The sequence below is a fragment of the Pteropus vampyrus genome, unplaced genomic scaffold (genome assembly GCF_000151845.1).
Source record: "Pteropus vampyrus isolate Shadow unplaced genomic scaffold, Pvam_2.0 Scaffold47, whole genome shotgun sequence".
NCBI classification, from domain to species: domain Eukaryota; kingdom Metazoa; phylum Chordata; class Mammalia; order Chiroptera; family Pteropodidae; genus Pteropus; species Pteropus vampyrus.
In genome coordinates this window covers 8,840,705-8,859,954 of record NW_011888828.1, presented here as the reverse complement: position 1 = coordinate 8,859,954, position 19,250 = coordinate 8,840,705, and the positions used below count along the sequence as shown (strand labels likewise).

The following is a 19,250-nucleotide window of genomic DNA, read 5'->3' as shown; positions in this document are numbered from 1 at the left end:
GTAGTCATATGTCCTTAGCTGATTCCACAGGGACCTCTTCAGGACCCACCCAAGATCTTCGAAATAGGCTGGGCCTTTATGGCCCTGTTTTGACCAGTCACTGGTCCAGCCCCGTGTCTGCCAAGAATGGGAGGGTGATCTTAGGCCAGGTGGCTATTCCCAGAGAGATCTGACAGCTGAGAGCAAACCCTTTAGTCCTGCAGGGAGGATCTGGGGGCACAGCACAGCATTCACTTTGACACAGTGTTAAGCGAAAGGGCATTGGCCTGTGTGGATGGGTCCACGAGAAGGGTTAAGTAAGGACTTCACAGCGTCAGGTAAAATCTGAAAAAATAGTTAATAGTAATGACAATGGAATGATAGACAAGTGAATGTAGCAAGCGGGAACGAAGTACTACCAGTGCTGATTTTACTCCTCTGAGTTGGAGCTGAGGGAGTACTGTCCAAGCAGCTGCCAGGCTGGGAGACGTTGAGGTTTTCTCCTTTCTTTCTGGTAGTGATTCTGCTTACACCGTCCTGGCTCCCTTGGCCTCACAAAAATCACACAACTTCCACATTTTACTGTCATTATTTCCCTGTTTACCAGTGACAGGTGAGCTGCTTGGTGTTACAGAAACAGATGTTTCACAGAACAAAACTATGTGACAGCAGAGTAAGGAGTGGCATCAGGGCCTCTTCACTTTTTCATTGACTCTGGAGAGTATCAAAGCCATTCACAGACTTGGCCTTGGCAGTTAATTATCTGGTTTAATTGCCCCCAAGAAATTCATCTAAAATTTAAGACTCTTCCCATGGTGGCACATGGTAAACTGTACTTAACTTATTCATTCTCTCCCATCACAGACTAACACAGACTTACATGGTTATTTACTATAAAATAACAGAGAAACAGGGAAAATAATAGATTTCTCTGGCCATTAAAAAAAAAAAAAAAAAGCTGGCTAATTACTTTTAATGACTCTAAATTGACAAACAAATGATGAAGGATAATTCTGTAGCATTACAAGGCATTCTGGATTATTGGAAATGTGAAAAAAAAATAGAATCATGAACTTCAAATAGTTTTTAAACAAGTGCTTGAACTTATTTTATGTCTTAGTTTCAGCAACCTAGATTTGGTGGGGTTTCTATTTCTACAAACAGAAAAGCTGACCTGGGGAAGCTACTTTACCTAAGTACAATTTGAACATTTCATGTCACGTAGAGTCTGTGCATCTTCAGTGATAAAGTGAACAGCTTCATCTTGCTACTCACCATGTCCTGGTTCTGCCATGTTACCTATATAAAACCCCTCAAAGATCTCCTAGTGATATATATACCCAGTCCTGAATCTTTAGGTAACTAATCCCACCATCTTTAATTTGATTTGCCTGGCAAGAAATCTAAACATTTGTCTTGCTAAGGAGGAAAAAACTATTCATAGCACATTGTTTTTGTTCCTTTGTAGTATGCATCACTCTGTCCTTACATGGGGAGTATATATAGATACAGCTGTACATATACAAGCAGCATACATTCATAAATTGGGTCCTTAAAATTTTATCTTTGAATACTGGTTTGTTTGGTGTTGTGAAAAGTATTTGCATTCAAGATTTTCTTTCATTTCTTATTTAAGATTGGGATTTAAGAACTTTTGTTCCCACTGGAAAAAAAAAACAGCTTCAAACCCAGTTTATCTTTAAATTGTCCCAATGGAATTGCTTTGATAAGAACTAATTGTAATTAATACAACAAATGCTTATATGTAAATGAAAATTACTAAATTGCTTAAAGCTACTTGAAGCATTTCTTTTAAGTAATTTAATAAGTACTTCCTTTAGCCTTAGCAGTTCTTTGTAATTCAAGCTATTTTGTAATTACTCATTTGGATAAATTATCACCAAAATAGTATTGGATCTTGTCTTTTGTAGACTTTAGTTCTAAAGGAGTGTTAAAGATGATTCTGATTTGTTAATTTACTAGGCCAATACTTCTATAGAGATAATGTGAGAAGTAGCTTAAACCCAGCCCTAAATTAGTTAAGGTTTCACTAATAGCTCTAAGTGTAGTTTCAATATATTTCTGGATATTTATCAGTCAGTAAATCGCAATTTTATGTAATTCCATTGAACCACTTTATAACAACCAAAATATTATTTAAAAATCTTTAACCTAAAACTTTGCAGGAATTTTCCAAATATTTTTTTTTTCTTCTGTAAGATTTAAATTACAAGTTTTCTGTATTTATTAGGTATCAGAGTGCTGGTAAGTCTCTTTCTTAAGGTTCTGTTAATTCTTATCTGAAACCAACTGAGCCTCTAGAAAGTTCAGTCAGTTTTATTTCTTCCAACAGCACTCAATCTCAGCAAATAGCACAAGGCTAAAATGGTTGAATTTTGATTTGTCGTCTGTTCTTTGACAAGTATATTTTTTCTGCATCAGAAAGAATTGTTTTAAGCAAAGTGGTAACAGTAATAACAACTAGCCTCCAGTCATTTCTGTCCCCTGACATTTGTTTAGGACTGCTTTCCTAATTTTCATTCTATCTCTTAAAATCATATGGAGATTCTATGTTTTACTTGATGAGTTTTGAAGCATTTTGTGAGCCTGAACTCCACATAGCTATTTAACAAGTGTTTAAACTTATATTATGTCTTGATTTCAGTAACCTTGATTTGGTGGTGTTTCTATTTCTACAAACAGAAAAGCTGACCCTGGGAAGCTTCTTTGTTTACTTAAGTAAAATCTGAGCATTCATGTCAGAGCCCTTTCTAAAAGGAAGGTGGCGCTTACAAGATGTTGATTAGACTCTGGAAATCAGTAAACTTAATTTTATTTCCCTGTATCATTGAAGCTTGTAAATAGAGTATCAGCTTTTCGATATTTATCTAATTCTTATTCCAAAGTTGTTAAAGTGTCAGATTGGAAATTGTGTTCCTGCTTATTTTATGATCCTACAAAAGTCTTTTTAAAAATTTATGATATACTTTATAAAGTTAAATGGTGACATTATTCATTAAATTAAATCAGTCAGTTAATTTTAGGTTATTATCCTCACACTCATCCCATCCTTTCCTCCCCATTAAGATGATAAATAGGGAAACAAAAGCATGGCACTCATATTATTTTGTTTTTTAAAGGACTCCAGTTACTCAGAATTGGATTATTCACGATACATGACACATTATCATCACTGATCCCAGTTTATTTTAGACTCTTTTGTCCTTGTAAGGATCAAGAACTATTAGTAGATACTTTGAGGACATTTTGATAAAATTAATGGATAAAATCAACTGTCTATGAATTGAAGTTATTAGTGAGCCAAAAACAGAGCCTGCTTTCTAGTCATCTGTGCTTTCCAGCTGTAGGATCTGGCTCAGCTGACTCAGTATTTTGCGTAAGGCTAGGGTTCTGGTCATGACTCCCTTCAGTGTAGTCTCTCCTTATTTCATTGTAAGTAATAAAATTTTAATCATTTTCTTTCTATCTAGTTCCCCTGATCCAGACCCTTCTAATTCCTTTTTTTTTTTCCTACTTAACTGAGATTCTGTCCTTGTCATCCAATAGCATTGTTGCATGACAAGTGATTAAATGAATAAGACATAATCCCTACTCACAGTTTAGTTGGGAAGTCAGAAATGTACACAGTTAACTGGAGCAAAGGCTTTAGATGCTGTGCCAGAGGTCTGGGGACATATACGATATAGTGATGAATTCAGCTTGCAGAGATTGACATACATGTAGTGCCTTAAAGGAGTAGCCTTCAGGCAGGTTGAAAGACCTTACAAGGAGAAAAGAAGACCATATCCACAAAGACACAAATCCTTGAAGAAGCCAAGGGTCTTTAGGGGAGCAATAAGCATACTGATATGGCTAGACCAGAAAGGTCGATAGAGAGGAGCAAGTACCCCACACACTTCACCCTTCTGTGTTACTTTGAAAGAAATCCCAGATATCATAACATTTCATCCATAAATATTTCAACACTTTAGTATATAACTCCAAGACCATGGTTATATTCTATAAAAACTGCTGATTACACGCTATAATTTTTATAAGTATCATAAATTTTGTTTTTCATTATAGTTTTTTTGTTTGAATCAGGATCCAAATAAAGGTCACACATAACAACTGGTTGATCTATCTTTTTAAATTTCTTTCACTCTGTGGATTTCTTTTCCATATTTCTTTCTTTTCCTCATTCATTTTTAGAATGAAATTTCGAATAGAAATTTCCGCATATCTACTATTTGCTTACCCTGAGGTAATAAGTATTAAATATTTTGTTTCCTTTATTTACTGATTTTCAATTAGAGGAGGTTCTCTAGCATTCTCTGAAAGTGACCAATGAGTTTTCCTTTTCTTTTTTTAATCACTCGTGGATTGAAATATATTTGATATGTTTCAGTGTGTTGCATTTAATATCTTTATTGATCATCACGTTTTGCATCTTTGCCCAGTGGGTGCTTCTTCAAGTGGGTTCCTGAATTCCCTTGACATGACCATAAATGGTTTTGGTCACTCCTTCCTATGTGGTATAAGATTTTCCAGGCCTACCTCAAACATTTGCTGCCCCAGATTCAGATTCCATTTCTCCTTGGTTCCTTTTGGTGGTAAATGATGTTTAGAGACCACAATCTAGTCAGTAGAGTTGCTTATCGCCTCTAGTTTGGTCTTTGTTCCTAGGCCTTTTTACATCAATAGAACTATAATTTTTTTAATGATAAAATATATTATGAGTTTATACTTATCTTGCTGATTAAAATTCGGAACCACAAGGACTTAACCTCATTAATCTTTTATCTTTATGCACAGTGAGAATTCTTGGAATCTATTAATTCCAGGAACAAAATCATTAAAATATCACGTGACTCACTTGCTTATTTCCCATTATATACACAGTAGTCACAGAATAACACCAATAATTTGATTATCAAAAAATAAATAAATTGAGAGTTTTTGTGGGGTTTTTATTGGCCATTTTTTATCTTTAACATATCTCATTAGGTATGTACAGTCAATCATATTACAGTGTTTTAAAGTCATTTGGAATTTCATTCTGTGTAGGTATTCAACAGGCTGGTTTTAGAATCAGATTCATTTGTTTCATTTTATTTTTAGGAATTGCTTTCTTAAATTTTAACTTTGTTACATGTCCATTGATTCCTGATTATGTTCTCCATTTTTATTCTCTTGATTATATTATAAATTATTCATTACTCTGTAGTTTGAACTTTGGACAGACATTTAAAGGGAACTTGGTTCTGAGATCCTCTGTATCTTGGTTTGCCCACTGGTCAGACTGTGCAGCTCCGCTGCTGGCACATATTCTAAAAAGAAAAATATGGTTAGATTGTCGGAAGTCTTAAAACTTGATCCATACATACTTGGCACGATATAAAACATGTTATTTCTCTGCTACCTTCCATTTCAAGATGGAAGAGTGATTCTTAAGCCTGGGAACAGATATTTCCATTTCAATTATGGAATATCTAGGGAAGAGCTAGTCTCTTCTCCCGAAGTCACCTAGCAAGCTGGTTGTTCATAACAGAATGCTCGCCTGGTCCTTTTTTCACTTCTCTACCAGGTATCTGCCATTTTTGCATAAAATGTATGGTCAGTTGGTAAAAACCCACCCCCTTAGACCAAGATAAATCAAAGATTTGGCTACAAGATTTAATCAGGAGGCCTTCTCACTTTATCCAGATCATGGCAATAATCTGTGTGAACAGACCTTCTCAAAATAGTTTCAACAGAATGCTAATTCTAAGGGATGTCAGTGGACATTATACCAAAAAGGGTTCCAAAATGAAATAAGTTTGGGAAATTCTAAAATTTAACAACGACTGTATCTGTCAGATAATAAAATGTGCATTACGAGAATCAAAGGGAAGATAGCACAGATTTGTTTCCCAAGCTTACTTAATCATGAATCCATCCTAGTTTTTTATAAAATGGCATGCTGTGTTCAAAAAGTGCTACATTAGAAGATAAGACTGCCTCTAGATTAAACTTCACGGGACATACACGAGACAGAGGAACGTGTTAACTCACATTACAGGGATCCATCCATTCAGTAAAATTCAGATCCTGAGAGAACTCTATAGGACCCATGGCTTGGTTTCATCAACAGGAAATTAAAAAAATAAAAGAGGGGATGGGAACATAAAGCCCCAAAGAGACAAGAGACATATCAGCTAATCACAGTATATGGAAACCGATTCAAATAAAATGTAATAAGAAATAAAAGACAACAAAGGCAATGTGAACACAGACTAGATATTTAGTGACATTATGGAATTTCTGTTAACCTTATGTGATAACAGTATTATAGTTATGGATTTTTCTTAGAGCTATTTTCCTTTTAGAGACACATACTGAAATATTTCTAAATGGAAGTGTAGGATATCGTTTATTGCTCTGAGCTGATAGGAGTAGAGTTGGTGGTGCTTGTGTGTTGAGAATCATCGAAGATGAGTAATGGGTACATCAGGTTCATTATAGTATGGTCTCTGCTTTTGTATATGTTTTGAAAATTTTCATGATAAAAAAGTTTTTAAAAGATTGATATTACTTTCACATGAGTTCATTAGAAATAACTGGGGCCAATACTAATTTTAAATTTTCCTGCTGAGTCTAGATTTTTCTCTAGCAGCTATCTTCAAGGTCCCCTCCCCCCGCCCCCCCCGCCCCCACCCCAAGACCAGGATTTCTAAAGCATATAAGCCTTCTTGGATTCACAGGTGTGATTTGTTGCAGAATGAGAGAAATCATCAGTGACGTCCTCTACATTCGGAGGAGTGTCTCATAACCTGGCTGGTTCCTTTGCAATAGGAAACGGAATGTGAGTGCCTTGGCCCCAGAAAATAGGGGCGTATGTCTCCGTAGAAAGCATTCTGTCTGCAGTCTGTGGTTTATAGGCCCCCTGTTGGAACATGGACAGCAGATCGGTCTTGTGCTACGTGCCCAGGAGCCAGTAGCACAAGGCAGTTAGGGACAGGGCTCAAAATAAGGAAAGTGGCGGAGCATTCCAACCAGAAAGGAAGTTCTTGTAAAAACTTCTACCCCTGTTTCTGCATTTGTAACAAAAAGACATATAAAACACATGTGTTTTCTTTTTACAGGCAACTTTATTTGGACCATACCATATTAAAAGCCTCATCTCTTTTCCTTATTCTCTACCCCTTCCTACCTCACTCCCTCCAATCCCCAGGCTGCTCACACACCCAGCCCCCCTTTTGCTAGTTTAGTTTATTGCCAGTCATGGTGCTGTCTGCTCTGGAAAGTAGCAGGAAAAGCTGATAAGGTGCTGAGGACAGAAATCCCTGGTCTTATCTCTCCCTAGCACACGGTGCCGAGAGTGCATCCTTTTCCTGTCCTAGGACAAGAGACATAAACCGACCATCTCCTGGCAGAAAGGACTTCAAACAGGGTTCGGGGGCCTGCCTCTACTTTCTGTAAGACAGAAAGGAGAAAGTGGGTCGTTGCGTTTTTGAAAGTTGTTTTAGTACTAGTAAAAATTTGTTGTCTTCTGGATCAACAAACATAACTTCATAGTAAGACACTCATTAAAAAAGAAAAAAAGGCGAGGGAGGGGAAGGACTACCAAAACACCCAAGAGTTCTAAGTCACTGGGCTGTTCTGTTTGGGTAGACTTTTGCCAGGACACAGGTTTGGCCTGAAAGGATTAGATTTGGCTTTTTGTTTGTTGACAGACTAAGCAAATGGTTTTAACAGCTTCTGTGATAATAAGAAATTGATATACAGATGGCCTAGTGTTGGTGGAGAAGAGTGAAATATTGGCTCATTTTTCCTTCTAGCCCTCTGTCCTATCAGGAAAGCAAAAATAACATTCTCTCTCAGATTTTTATCCTATGATGTAATGAAAATAGGATGAAGAGAAAGCTTCCTTTGGGTTAATGCCTAGCAAGTGGCTGGTAAGAAGGCGACACTTTGTTCCTCATGCTGCAGTCTCAAGGGACTGTAGTGGAGACACTGATGACTCGGGTTTGGGCGTTACCATCTCCTCCTCTGGGTTCTCTTTGGAACCTCACCAAGTAAAGCTGGAAGAGTCAGCTAACCTTGATAAGGTTAATCTTAAGCTATCGGGACCTTCAGAGTTTGCAACTTAAGGTTTTATAGTATTGAGGAGACCAGGCTTGATACTTTGCTACCATTTTAAGAAAACATTGGTTACTGGATAGTTCTGACAGCCAATTATTGGAATTCCAAAAGTTAATGACAACTTTAAGAATTTGTATATTATATAATAGTAAAAGTCCAGTTTTATTCTTCACAGCTTCTAGTCTCCCGTTGTTGAGTCCTGTGAAATTATCTAGGCTACAATGAATGTTAGAATTGCAGTGGATCTTTTAAACATCACTGTTGTTTTCAGATTCTATTCCATAGAGCCCTAGGCAATCCTCAGAGATGTCTCAGGGGCCTTAATAAGGGAGAGGAGGGTTTAGACATGAGCTTTGGGTTCCCCCAGCCTCACCTTGACCACAATTCCCCTGGATGTGTGTTACATATTGGCTTTCTGTTTAAGATTTCATTTGGAAAAAGATGTACAGTGCTAAAACTATATTTGAAAACAAGTCACTGAATAGCCCTACTTCCTTGTTTTATAAATCATTTACTTTGAGGCCCAGACAGTCCAGTGACTTGTCTAAGATCTCACATTCTGTCAGATGTGAATTGGATTTTTTGACACCTAGGTCATTGCCACCTCTACTACACTGAATTCAGTACCTTTCTTAATTTCCTTTGGTAGCTAATATTTTATATCAGTGCCATTTAAGTTATGGTCCACACACCAGCCTATGATAAGGACAGAAACTGATTGTAAGCATTTAGAAACTTTTATAGTCATTTGATGTTAATTTTTATAAATTAGAATTTCCATTTTATATCTTTTAAATTTTCTATTTTGAAAAAAAAATTTTGGTATTTTACAAAGATCTTGGCCTACAATGGATTATAGACTTTAAAAAGAAAAAAATTGACCTTTTACCCCTGATAGTTTGAGAAGCACTAACTATCATATAGAGCATTGAATTTCTACAGAGAATGAGCCAGTTAGAGACTACAAACAATAGACAGGTCTTGCCTTATAGAACGTTGTTGGATTCTGAGCAAGCAGTAGGAGGCATTGTGACTTACTCTTTTTCGCTTAAACTTTTAATATCTTTCTTGTTTATAAAATCAAAAAAAAATTATAGCTTGTGTAAAAGAAGCAATTATATATTTAATATATGTAATAATAACAAGAGAATGATTATATATTTAATAGCAGTAATGTTTATTTTTTATGAGCTCTTTGGAATTGTAATCTCAATTTAATTGATTAAAGGTTTTGTTGAATAGAGTTATTTTGTAGTTGGTTTTCTTTAGTTTCTGTGTATTTAAAAAATAAATTCTTTCAATGTGTTATTTTTTTTTTCTATTCCAGTAAAAACACATAAGATCTATCCAGATCTTATGTTTTATTATTATTTTTTTTAATAGTCCATCTCCTCCAGGACAGGAGCTATCTGGCCCCAGCCCCAGTCAGGTAAACAGTAGCTTTTGCTTCGTGGATGTTTATGAGGGACTAGATGGCCACATCTTTTTGGAACTCAGCCATCTCAAGATCTTATTGTTGTATAATTTACTTTTATTACATAACTCAGTGAGTTCAGAATTTTATTTATTTTGTCTTACCAAATTTAGTCCTAAAAACATTTTTGAAACACTTTTATTTGCTACTTTGATTTCTAGTCAATTAAAAGGAGCATGTAGAGATTAACCTTATATAGTATACAAGAACTAAGGAAGAAGACTTTTTTTGTTTATAACTTTATTTGCCTAAATTAATATTCTTTTCTCTTAAAAATAATTCTGACTGGTCCAGATAACTATTAATACTCTATTCCTAGTTTCAAAACAGAAGGTCCTCTAAAACCTTATTCCAATGCTATGCCTTCTAAAATAATGAGCCTAAATTTGAGTTTCATGATTCTTAAGCAATTTTCAAATCTTCCTGTGGAGTAAAGATGGAAGAGACAAACTCTCTGTTAGCCTCTGCTTCTGTTTTTTTGAGTTTCGGGTATGAGCCTTCAACTACTTATAAAAAGCTATTTGTCCTGCCTCCAGAGAGCAGGGAAGAGAACCAGTTGACCTAGAATTATAAAATATCATCAATTTGGATTATTTTTAGACTTCATTCAAAGAAATTGGTGCCTATGTCACATTGATCATTTCTACTTTGGAGGAGCCTCGTTTATCTTATAATGGCCAGCGTGTTGTGAAATGTCACATGAGTCACTGCAACTTTCCAAGCCCTAGGACCTTTCGGGGAGGCAGGAAACCTGCTCCTTTTTTCTTTCCCCTCTTTTTCCCCAGAGGCTGTATGAGTCTTGTCAGTAGTTCTGATGTCAGTTACTTGAGAAGTTGTTGCCATAGAGAGCCATCCTCTTAAAACATGTTTATGTTGGCTTTACTTAATGAGTGGTAATTTGAGCAGCTGACTAGGCAAGTGGAAAAAGATGAGCAGCTTTGTTAGCATTGGCCTTCACATGAAGAATTTGGCATTATTTGTATTTCTCTTCTAGTGTCCAATGAAAAGCTAGATATCCTGTCCCTTCCAGTTCCCCATTATCATCTCTGAGATGTCCAATGTATTTGTCTGAGTTTTTAAATTCCAAGCAAAGTTCTAATGCCTAATTGTTAGAAAGGTATCTCTGTTTGCTTGTAGGGTATAGAGAGTTCTCTTTGATGCCAGGTCACTTCATCACCAAACATTGTCCTTGTCTACTGTCCTTTGCTGCTTGAAATCAGCAGTTAGCAGCCTATTATTCACTAGCATCACTCATTAAGGTAGAGAGACTGAGATGGAGAACTTCATCAAAACCCAAAGCCTTCCGAGTCTGTATCTGTGTGTGTGTACTTCAAAAGCATCTATCATTTCCGAAAAGCAGATCATATTTCACAATAAATTTATGTACTCATGTACTTATTCAACAGATATCTACTAAACACCTTTTACGTTTATGTAGTAGAGAGAAAACAAATTTCCACAAATTTTTTACTGATGAAATTCAAAACTTTATTAACACTGATATTTGAAATTTATATAACTTTCACATAATGCCCGCCCCCCCCACCCCGCCCCACCATTTAAAAACCATTCTTAGCTTGTGAGTGGTACAGAGATCGGTGGCAGGCCAGATGTGGCCCGCAGGCCATAGTTTACCAACCCTGTTCTAGAGAGAACCCTGTCCTACAGAGTGAGCTTCTGATACATGCCATGGGTTCCTGGAACCTGTTTGCGCATGCATACACACAACACACACACGTACACACACGTAACCTCTACATGTGTTTTCCAGTTGAGTTGCTACATAATTCTAGTCTGTTATTATATTTTTGATTATTAACCCCACTTCAAATCGAAACTTCCCTTCAATCAGTGGAGTTTTATATTTGTTCTTAACTCTCATGATGCTTGCGAGCACTAACAGGGATTGTGTTTCATGGCAGATTCTGTAAGGCTGGTTATTACTGAGACTGTGTGCTTACCAAACTCCAGATGACAGTGATAGATATCTTGGAAAAAAAACACAAGATTTCACACTTGAACAAACTTTGCAAGTGTAAAAATGGCTCTTTATCAGTAAAACACTGAATGTTTTAAATTATATGGAAACCAAAAAGGTGCTATACAAAGCAAGAGAAGAAATGCCGATGTCGTGGCACGATTCTTGTTCTAACTAACAGTGTTGATCACTGCTTAGCTTAACCTTTGGAAACAAACCATCCGATGACTCCCTGGAATCAGAAGCTTTCGCAGGTGGTGTTTTCAGCTCAAGATACAGCGTACACTGAAGCGTAACAACTTGCTACCGGGGACTTCCAGTGGAACTTTTATCCAACTATTTGCCTTCCCAGAATGAGCTCCCACCTTTGTCTCTGATATGTCCTAGAACTCTCTTGTTCTCCAATCTATTCTTTTGACGGCAAGAACAGTCCATCCCGTGCAGGCTATTTTATTGCTACGTTCAGCCAATCCCACAAAATGAATATGGCAGTTCCGATTTACTTATCTCCCGAAAGGTAACTGTGGTAGTAACAGGCCAGAGTAGAAATGTATGGGTCGTTTGACTGAGTTCCTCTACATTACTAAGGCCACAGGGAGTAACTAGTGATCACACTTAAAGGCGCTCAAATGTACCCTGCAGTCGTTAGAGAAGCAGTTTGCACCATGAGGCAAAGTGGCATCTGATTAGAAGGGAATGATTTTATCTGGATGGAGAGAATATACACTGTAAAATGCTGACTCTTTTTTTCCCTCCTATCCTTCCAAGCCCTTCTAGTCATTAGCCCTGCCTGGCTTGTGGACAAACCTATGCCAACAAACACAAGGTTTCGGTTCAGTGGAAGCACCTCCCAGCCTTGATCTGCTTAGGTTTAGTGTCTTCTGCGTTTTCCATGAGCACTCACCATACATTCATTTCTCATTAGAGAGAATGTGCTCAATAAAAATGAACTAGGAATGGTCTCTGTCTTCAAGAAACTTAAAATTTTCTTGGGAAGATAATTACAAAGCAAATTATACAAAACTGAAAAATAGAAGTAACTAATTGCTACTCATAGGAAGTTACCCAGGGATCAGGCTTTTTTCAGGGAGGGAGTTTTGCGCTTGATCTTTAAGGAAGTAATGCACATGGTGACATAAAGGATCTGGAAGAACATCATAGTCCAGCTTAGTGAGTGAGTGAGTGCATCAGCCCATTCTGCTCCCTCTATTGGTGAAGGGTTTAGTGCACACACATTCCAGCACTCCCTTCATCTTCATGAGTCATTAAATCACTTTGTACCTGAATTTTCCCTGTCCAAAGTGGATGGGTGTAATTTCTACCTCCCAGGAGTACATCAAGGCATAATTTGTGTTTGTCAGAACTGTCCTGCTGAAAAGTTTAGAAAAGATATAAAACATTCTTTCAAACTACTCACTTGCCAAGCTTTCTTAACTTTTCGCAGACTCAAGCTGACAACAGACAGGCTGAGGTGGAAGTGCGCATTTGTTCATCACAAGAAATAGCTATCAGAGCTAATAACCTCGGTTGCCAAATCCATTACCCTTGAGCTCTGGGTGTCTACTTTTTGTTTCAATGAGAAAAGTTCATTGAAGGATTACTGTTGCAACATGAGCTCTGTGTCTTAACATAGAAATCAAAAAGCTTCAGTTGTCTTGTCACTTAAGATCAGCAGTGAGGTATATATGACAAAGGCTGTGAGCCGAAATATTTTACCTTTGAAACCCTGTTCCTGGATTGGTAAGCTAATTATAAGTAGTAGGATTTTATATTTAGGGTGCATCTGCCCCAAAACACCTCAGCAAATTTTCAATCCAAAAAATACTAACATTCTAATGAGAATAATAAAGAAAATCCTCTTTATTTGGGTATTTACTGTTAATTCATCTCAGTACATTTATTTGAATGACAGAGAGGAACCCAGAAGAGCTTGAACTGCAAAGCCTCTAGGGAGAATACCTGTAGACATTTGAGAAAAGTTGGCTTGCATAGTTTGAGGCATCTTGCAGGTACCTTAGATGATTATGGTATATTATAATTGATATTTTAAGGATTTCTCTCTGCAATGTCTTATTTCCTTTGCTTCCACGCTTCCCACACCACCACCCCATCCCCAATCCCAGTGGGAATTCAGAGTTGCCAGAAATAGGTTTAGGCTTTAAGATTCTGCAGCTCTAATCATGGCACACATGAACCACTTGAATCTGCCTATCGCTGAGGAAAAAACTGAGACAAAGCAAGTTCACGGTGAAATGGACTGCCTGCCACACCGAGTAATCACGGTCTGTATCGGAAGTGCCCAGGAGAGAGTCTTGCCTCAGGTAGAAGGTTGGACTTGGGTTTTACTTCCTGCTTTAAAGAACTCCCACTTTGCCAAGTGAATTTACATGTTAATTTGACAAATTATGAATACTTAAGCCTGGCTTTAGACTTTTTAAAATGTAAATTACAAACTAGATAATAGAAGAGGTTTTTTTTCTGTTTAGAAAGTGGTATCTATTTCTGGTGACATCTTTTTGTACTTGAAGCTTTTGCATCAGTGAACTTCTGCCCTAACAAAATTCAACATGGACCTTAGTCCTTGGATTACATGACCAACTGATGTATAGTTCAGTGTTAGGATGATTTCTAAAGAGAGAAACAGGGACAAGCGAGTCTATGTGATGCAGGCCAGAAGTTAGGACACTGTAGTGGAGAGAGTGAGGGCTTTGTGCCTGGAGGCCTTGGAGCCAAATCCTGATACTTCCAGTTCCTGCCATGAGTCCTCCTGTACATGAGGTGCTGTGAGTCTCAGTTCCTACCTCTGTAAAGTGGGGAGAACGCCTCTTCTCAGGTTGCTGTGAGAGTCACGTGAGATGACAGTGATCATAAGTGACTGGCACATTGAACGCATCCGAAAACAACAGCTGCCTTTTTCCTGGACACCCAGGTATGGTCTCTTTGGGTAGTTTCCATATGTGATCGAAGGGAGCAATCTCGAAGGGCTTTTCTGGCTTGAAACCATTAAGGTTCTGTGAAGCAAGGAATAGGTACTTTTGAGTTCTAGCCCACAGAATATTAAGGCCCTAGCTATCGTCTGGGAAAAGCGATCATCAGATGTTTTTTAACACACACTATACACTCATCGGCTCTGAAAGAAATGAGAAGACAGAGGTGTTCTGAGAACAAACAAGATTAACCAGTAAAACCATTTTTAAGAACAAGAAACTTTTATTTTGTATTTTAAAAAGAGTAGCTTCTATAATACATGGAAAATATTTCAGGAGTCTAACTGTGCCTTTGGGTCTTTCTTATTAATTTATGGAAGGGGAGGTAGAACAGTGGACATATTACAAATCTAGAACAAGATTTTGTTAATTCTCTTGCCATTTCCCCTTCTCCTCCACTGAACTCTCTGAAAAGCTTCTTCATCTTAGGCATACTGTTTGGCCCTGGACATGCGCAGTTACATGCAACAGGTCCCTGCCCCAGCTGAGTGATAGACCTGTAAACTGACAGGACACTGTGGTCAGCAGAAAGGCTGGAGGTCCCACAGGCAGAGCACTCGCTCCCACTCATAGAGACTCTGCCCGTTTACCCCCACTGTACCCAAGTAAAAGCCTATGTCTCTCCTTGCATCTGCCATTACTAGACAGCTATGAAAACGCTCAGTGTTTGAGGGGGACTTAGAGAATCTTAGGCTGTGGAGGCATAAAAGCCAAGGGAGAAGGACCAGGTCATTCATTCCAGAAGCCTACCACATTTCAGTTCCAGCCAGAGAGCATCTTGAGCATTTTCCTCATGCTCTGCCTGGTGAGGACACACATTTAGGGGATGCAAAGGATCAGTGGAGATATTTAAGCCAAGGTACATAAAAAAAAAGAACCTACCTTCAAAACCATAACTACAAGATGGGAATTACCATTTTTTAAAATTCCAGCTTTTTACCACCTTTCTTAGAAGTATTGGGGTGATTTCCAGGACTTAAGTTTGAAATAAATTCATATTCCAGTTAATAGTCATTCCAGTTTTTGTTTTAATCGATTTTAGCTTCCTATATATTGTCGATTTTTTTTTTTTTTCCAACAAAGTCTTAAAAAATGATTCAATGCAAACTAGTATTTGGCTCTTTTAGCTCAGTGGTATTACTGGATCTGCCCTTTGGCTGTGTGCTTTCTTACAGGTGGTGTAAAAATATTTTTCATGTAAGTAGATTATAGGTGCATTGGCATCACTTCTGCATCTTGACAGTTGCGGTGATAGTTTTCTATTAACCAAGCTTATCTCTGCTGCCTGCTGATACTGCCTCACTATCTCTTCTCTGCTCACCTGTATCACAGAGGAGTAGCCAGCCCAAATGTCTTTTCAGACACCAGTAAATTTTAGACCTTTGAGGGATCTTAGAAGTCAACTAATTTAACCTACTGATCTGACTCGATTAGATGACCGAGGCCCCAGAGAGGCTGTGGGATCTACCCGAGCACCTCCTCTAGTTAACAGCAGGGATTGGAATTTTTTTAAAAAGAGGTTTCTTGAATCCCTAAGCTTAAATCAAATGTTGTAAGATGATTCATTCAGCACACCTCCCCTGGTAGTATTTTATATGGAACTGGAAGTTTTCAAGTTACTTATACATTTATTTTACTAGTTTTTAGAACACTGTTAGCAAATTGGGACATTCTCAAAGTTGACAAAGTAGTGATAGTCATATTTGGTATTATGGATTTTTTTTGAGGCATTATGAGTTGAATGGAAATGTGGGAAGATGCAAGTTGTCTCTATTTCAAAATGCTAAAAGTAACTGGTGTTTTTCTCAGTGCTCGTTCTCTTTGAAGTTGAGACCAGATATGAAAAGTATTCGTTTTCTTGAAAAGGTGTACATTTTTTCATATTCATTGCCAAGAATATAGAAACAGATTATAATTGCTGTAGTAAAACTGGATTTATGATTTATAAAATCATAAATTATGAGCTTATAAAATATGAGTCCTGGGCATTGCTCCTGCTGGAATCAGATTCGCAACCTATTTCACCTTTGTTTCCATGGTTTTTGAAACATACATCGCTGTAGTGTGGGAGGGTGGCTGCCCCTGGCAGTGAAGGGCTCTCCCCAGCAAGTCATTGTTCTGCCTACACTTTCCTTGGGATAAATAGGATTCGGGTGCTGGCACCTCTCTTGCTTGTCTCCATGCCCTGCTAAGCTCAGTGTGCAGCGGTCCATGATTATTAAAATCCATATCACTGGAGGAGTTGGTTATAAGCATAGTTATTTTCTGGAATTAGAAAAAGCCCTCTGAATTAAACAAGTGACTCAAAAAAACCAGTCTTATATTTCCTAATAATTAGAAGTGTGATTAATACCAGCAATTAGTTCCTGTGATTTAACTGTGAAAAGCAGGAATTCAGAAGGTAATAAAAGTTGAGCAAGGAAAGGAGCCATAAGATATACGTTGATTTTGAGTTCCTAAGACACAGATACACTCCAGATGAGTTGACTCACATAAGACAAACTCCTTTTGATGCAGTGAAACTAAATGAGACCTATTTTACATAAACAGGCCACCTCACAGAGACTGTGGCTGTGTGCCCTTAAATGGAAGGCAAGACCTTTCTTGTCCATCAGTTTGGGATTGGCTCGCACCAAGAGAGCCTTGAGAAGATTTTCCAATCTGCTACGCAAAATTTCAGCTCTTTTTCAACATTTGAGGAACAAAAAGACAAAGCGACCTTGTTTTTGTATCGCTGTTTTTAAATTTTTCTCAAAATTACCTGATGAGATTCCAGCCAAAATTGAATGCTAATAGATACCATTTAAACTTCTTCCCAAAGTTTAGTTGGTTTATTCCACATGTTCTGCATTTTACATTTTGAAACTTTAAAATTTGACTGCATGATTTTGTGTTTTTTTTAAGCCTGAGTAAAATAAGGTTTGTGTTCATTGGATGAGTTACAGTGTTCTTGGTAAGGTACCCTTTGGTGAGAACTCTCTGGGCCAGAATTTCAAATGTGATGCTACTTTCAGTCCACTGAGCTGGTTATTGAGTGCTTCTGTATCAAGAAAATGCGTGGTCCATTTATATGCGTTGGTTTGCAATGAAGTTGAGCTTTTCCCACCAAGTTCAGAATAATTTGTAGAATCCTAATTTGGAAACTGGTTTATTCAGAAAACTGTTTTCCCATCCTCCCAACACAAGAGGGTCGAACAACCATCCGGTCTCTCCCTATGCAAATAATGAATATGAAAGAAGAAGCCAGGTAATTATTGGAGGAGAAAGAAAGTGTTCCTGACATGCCAGGTTCTAGGTTGGCATTTGGCTCCTGTTATAGAAAGGGTTAACATATACATATGACATCTAAGCTTTAGGTCAATGCAGAAATACTTGCATAATCCTTAATGGAGCTGAAATGGGTATCTAACAAAATCTCAAAACTCAAGAACTTCAGTGTCCCTGTTTTTCATGGGAGACTGGGAACTTATAAATCACCATTTATAACATTGTTTTAAGGTGTCATTTACTCGGAATTTTATTAGATGACTTGCCAGCTAACTTCTGAAGTTGGCTTCAGTCTGTTCAGCCTACCTCCCCATATCGTCGTATTCAACCAATGTGTCTGACCACTTTGTTCTCTGCCTTGCAGTTCAGCTCTACCTGATGGGAATAAATCAATGAAGGGGAAGCTGGGTACTCAGCCTGGTCTCTAACTGCGGATTACGAGTGGCTCCAGCCAAAGTCCTGGATGCTGTGAGGATGCTGATGCTTAACTGGTTTTAATTCTTTTCCCACACCTTAGGATGATTCCAGCCCCACCATTCCGGACGGGGATGAGACCTCTGCTACGACGACCAGTGCCTTCACCATCCAGGAGTACTTCGCCAAGAGGATGGCAGAGCTAAAGAACAAACCACAGGTCACAGATATAGGGCCTGAGACCCAAATGGAAAGGAAAAGAGGAAAGAAAAGAAAGAAAACTGCAAAAGATAATAATGTGGAGAATTATACCCAACCCAAGACCAAGAAGAAGAGAGACCAAGTTGAGCAGCAGCTCGGAGAGCCTCACTGGGGTGAGCATTCCAGTGTTTCTGCTGAGGATGGAGAGGACTGTGTGTGGCCACCTGATGACCAGGACTTACCACAAAAGCCCAAAAAAAAGAGAGAAAAGAAAAAGCTACAAAAGCAAGTCGAGGCAGCAGTGGATGCTACTCTAGATGAAACACCAGTGAAAAAGAAGAAGAAAAAGAGGAAAGATTCCAAGTAAATTCTCTTGAGCCAGGGCCTTGCAGCCACTCAGATGTCGGGGCACTGCCAGGCAAACACCTTTGGCCCGAAGTCAGAGGAGAGTTCACCCAAGAGAGTTTTTGGGCGCATCTTTTGACATGCCCGTGGATTGCTGAGTCTCGCCCTATCACATTTTTCCCAAATCATATTCCCAGAAGAACTTTTTGCTGTTCCAAATCATGGCTCTCATAAACAAATAAATTTCTTTTTAGACTCTGAGCCCTTTACCCTGAGTGTTCATTCATGTGTGTATGACTACATCAAGTAATGTATGTGCACATGTGTGTAGATATATCACAGTCTATATTTGCTCTTGATTTCCTTCAGTAACAATGAATTGTGCTTCCTTCTGAAGGACTTAGTCTAATTAAAGGATTAAGAGTCAATAGTTTGGATTCAGATAGTTCTTTTTGTTCTATAGCCAGCCATACATTTTTGC

At 38.0% G+C, this 19,250-nt stretch overlaps 1 protein-coding gene across 1 annotated transcript in view; it reads left to right on the top strand.

The window, feature by feature from the left end:
* PINX1 (PIN2/TERF1 interacting telomerase inhibitor 1) overlaps positions 1-19,030 on the top strand; it is a 64,834-nt gene extending 45,804 nt beyond the window's left edge. Inside the window, exon 4 of the mRNA XM_023530249.1 lies at positions 18,327-19,030. Within this exon, the coding sequence (XP_023386017.1) occupies positions 18,417-18,791 (375 nt within the window). The 5' untranslated portion in view covers positions 18,327-18,416 and the 3' untranslated portion in view covers positions 18,792-19,030. The remainder of the gene's footprint in view (positions 1-18,326) is intronic.
* The last annotated feature ends 220 nt before the right edge of the window (positions 19,031-19,250 follow it).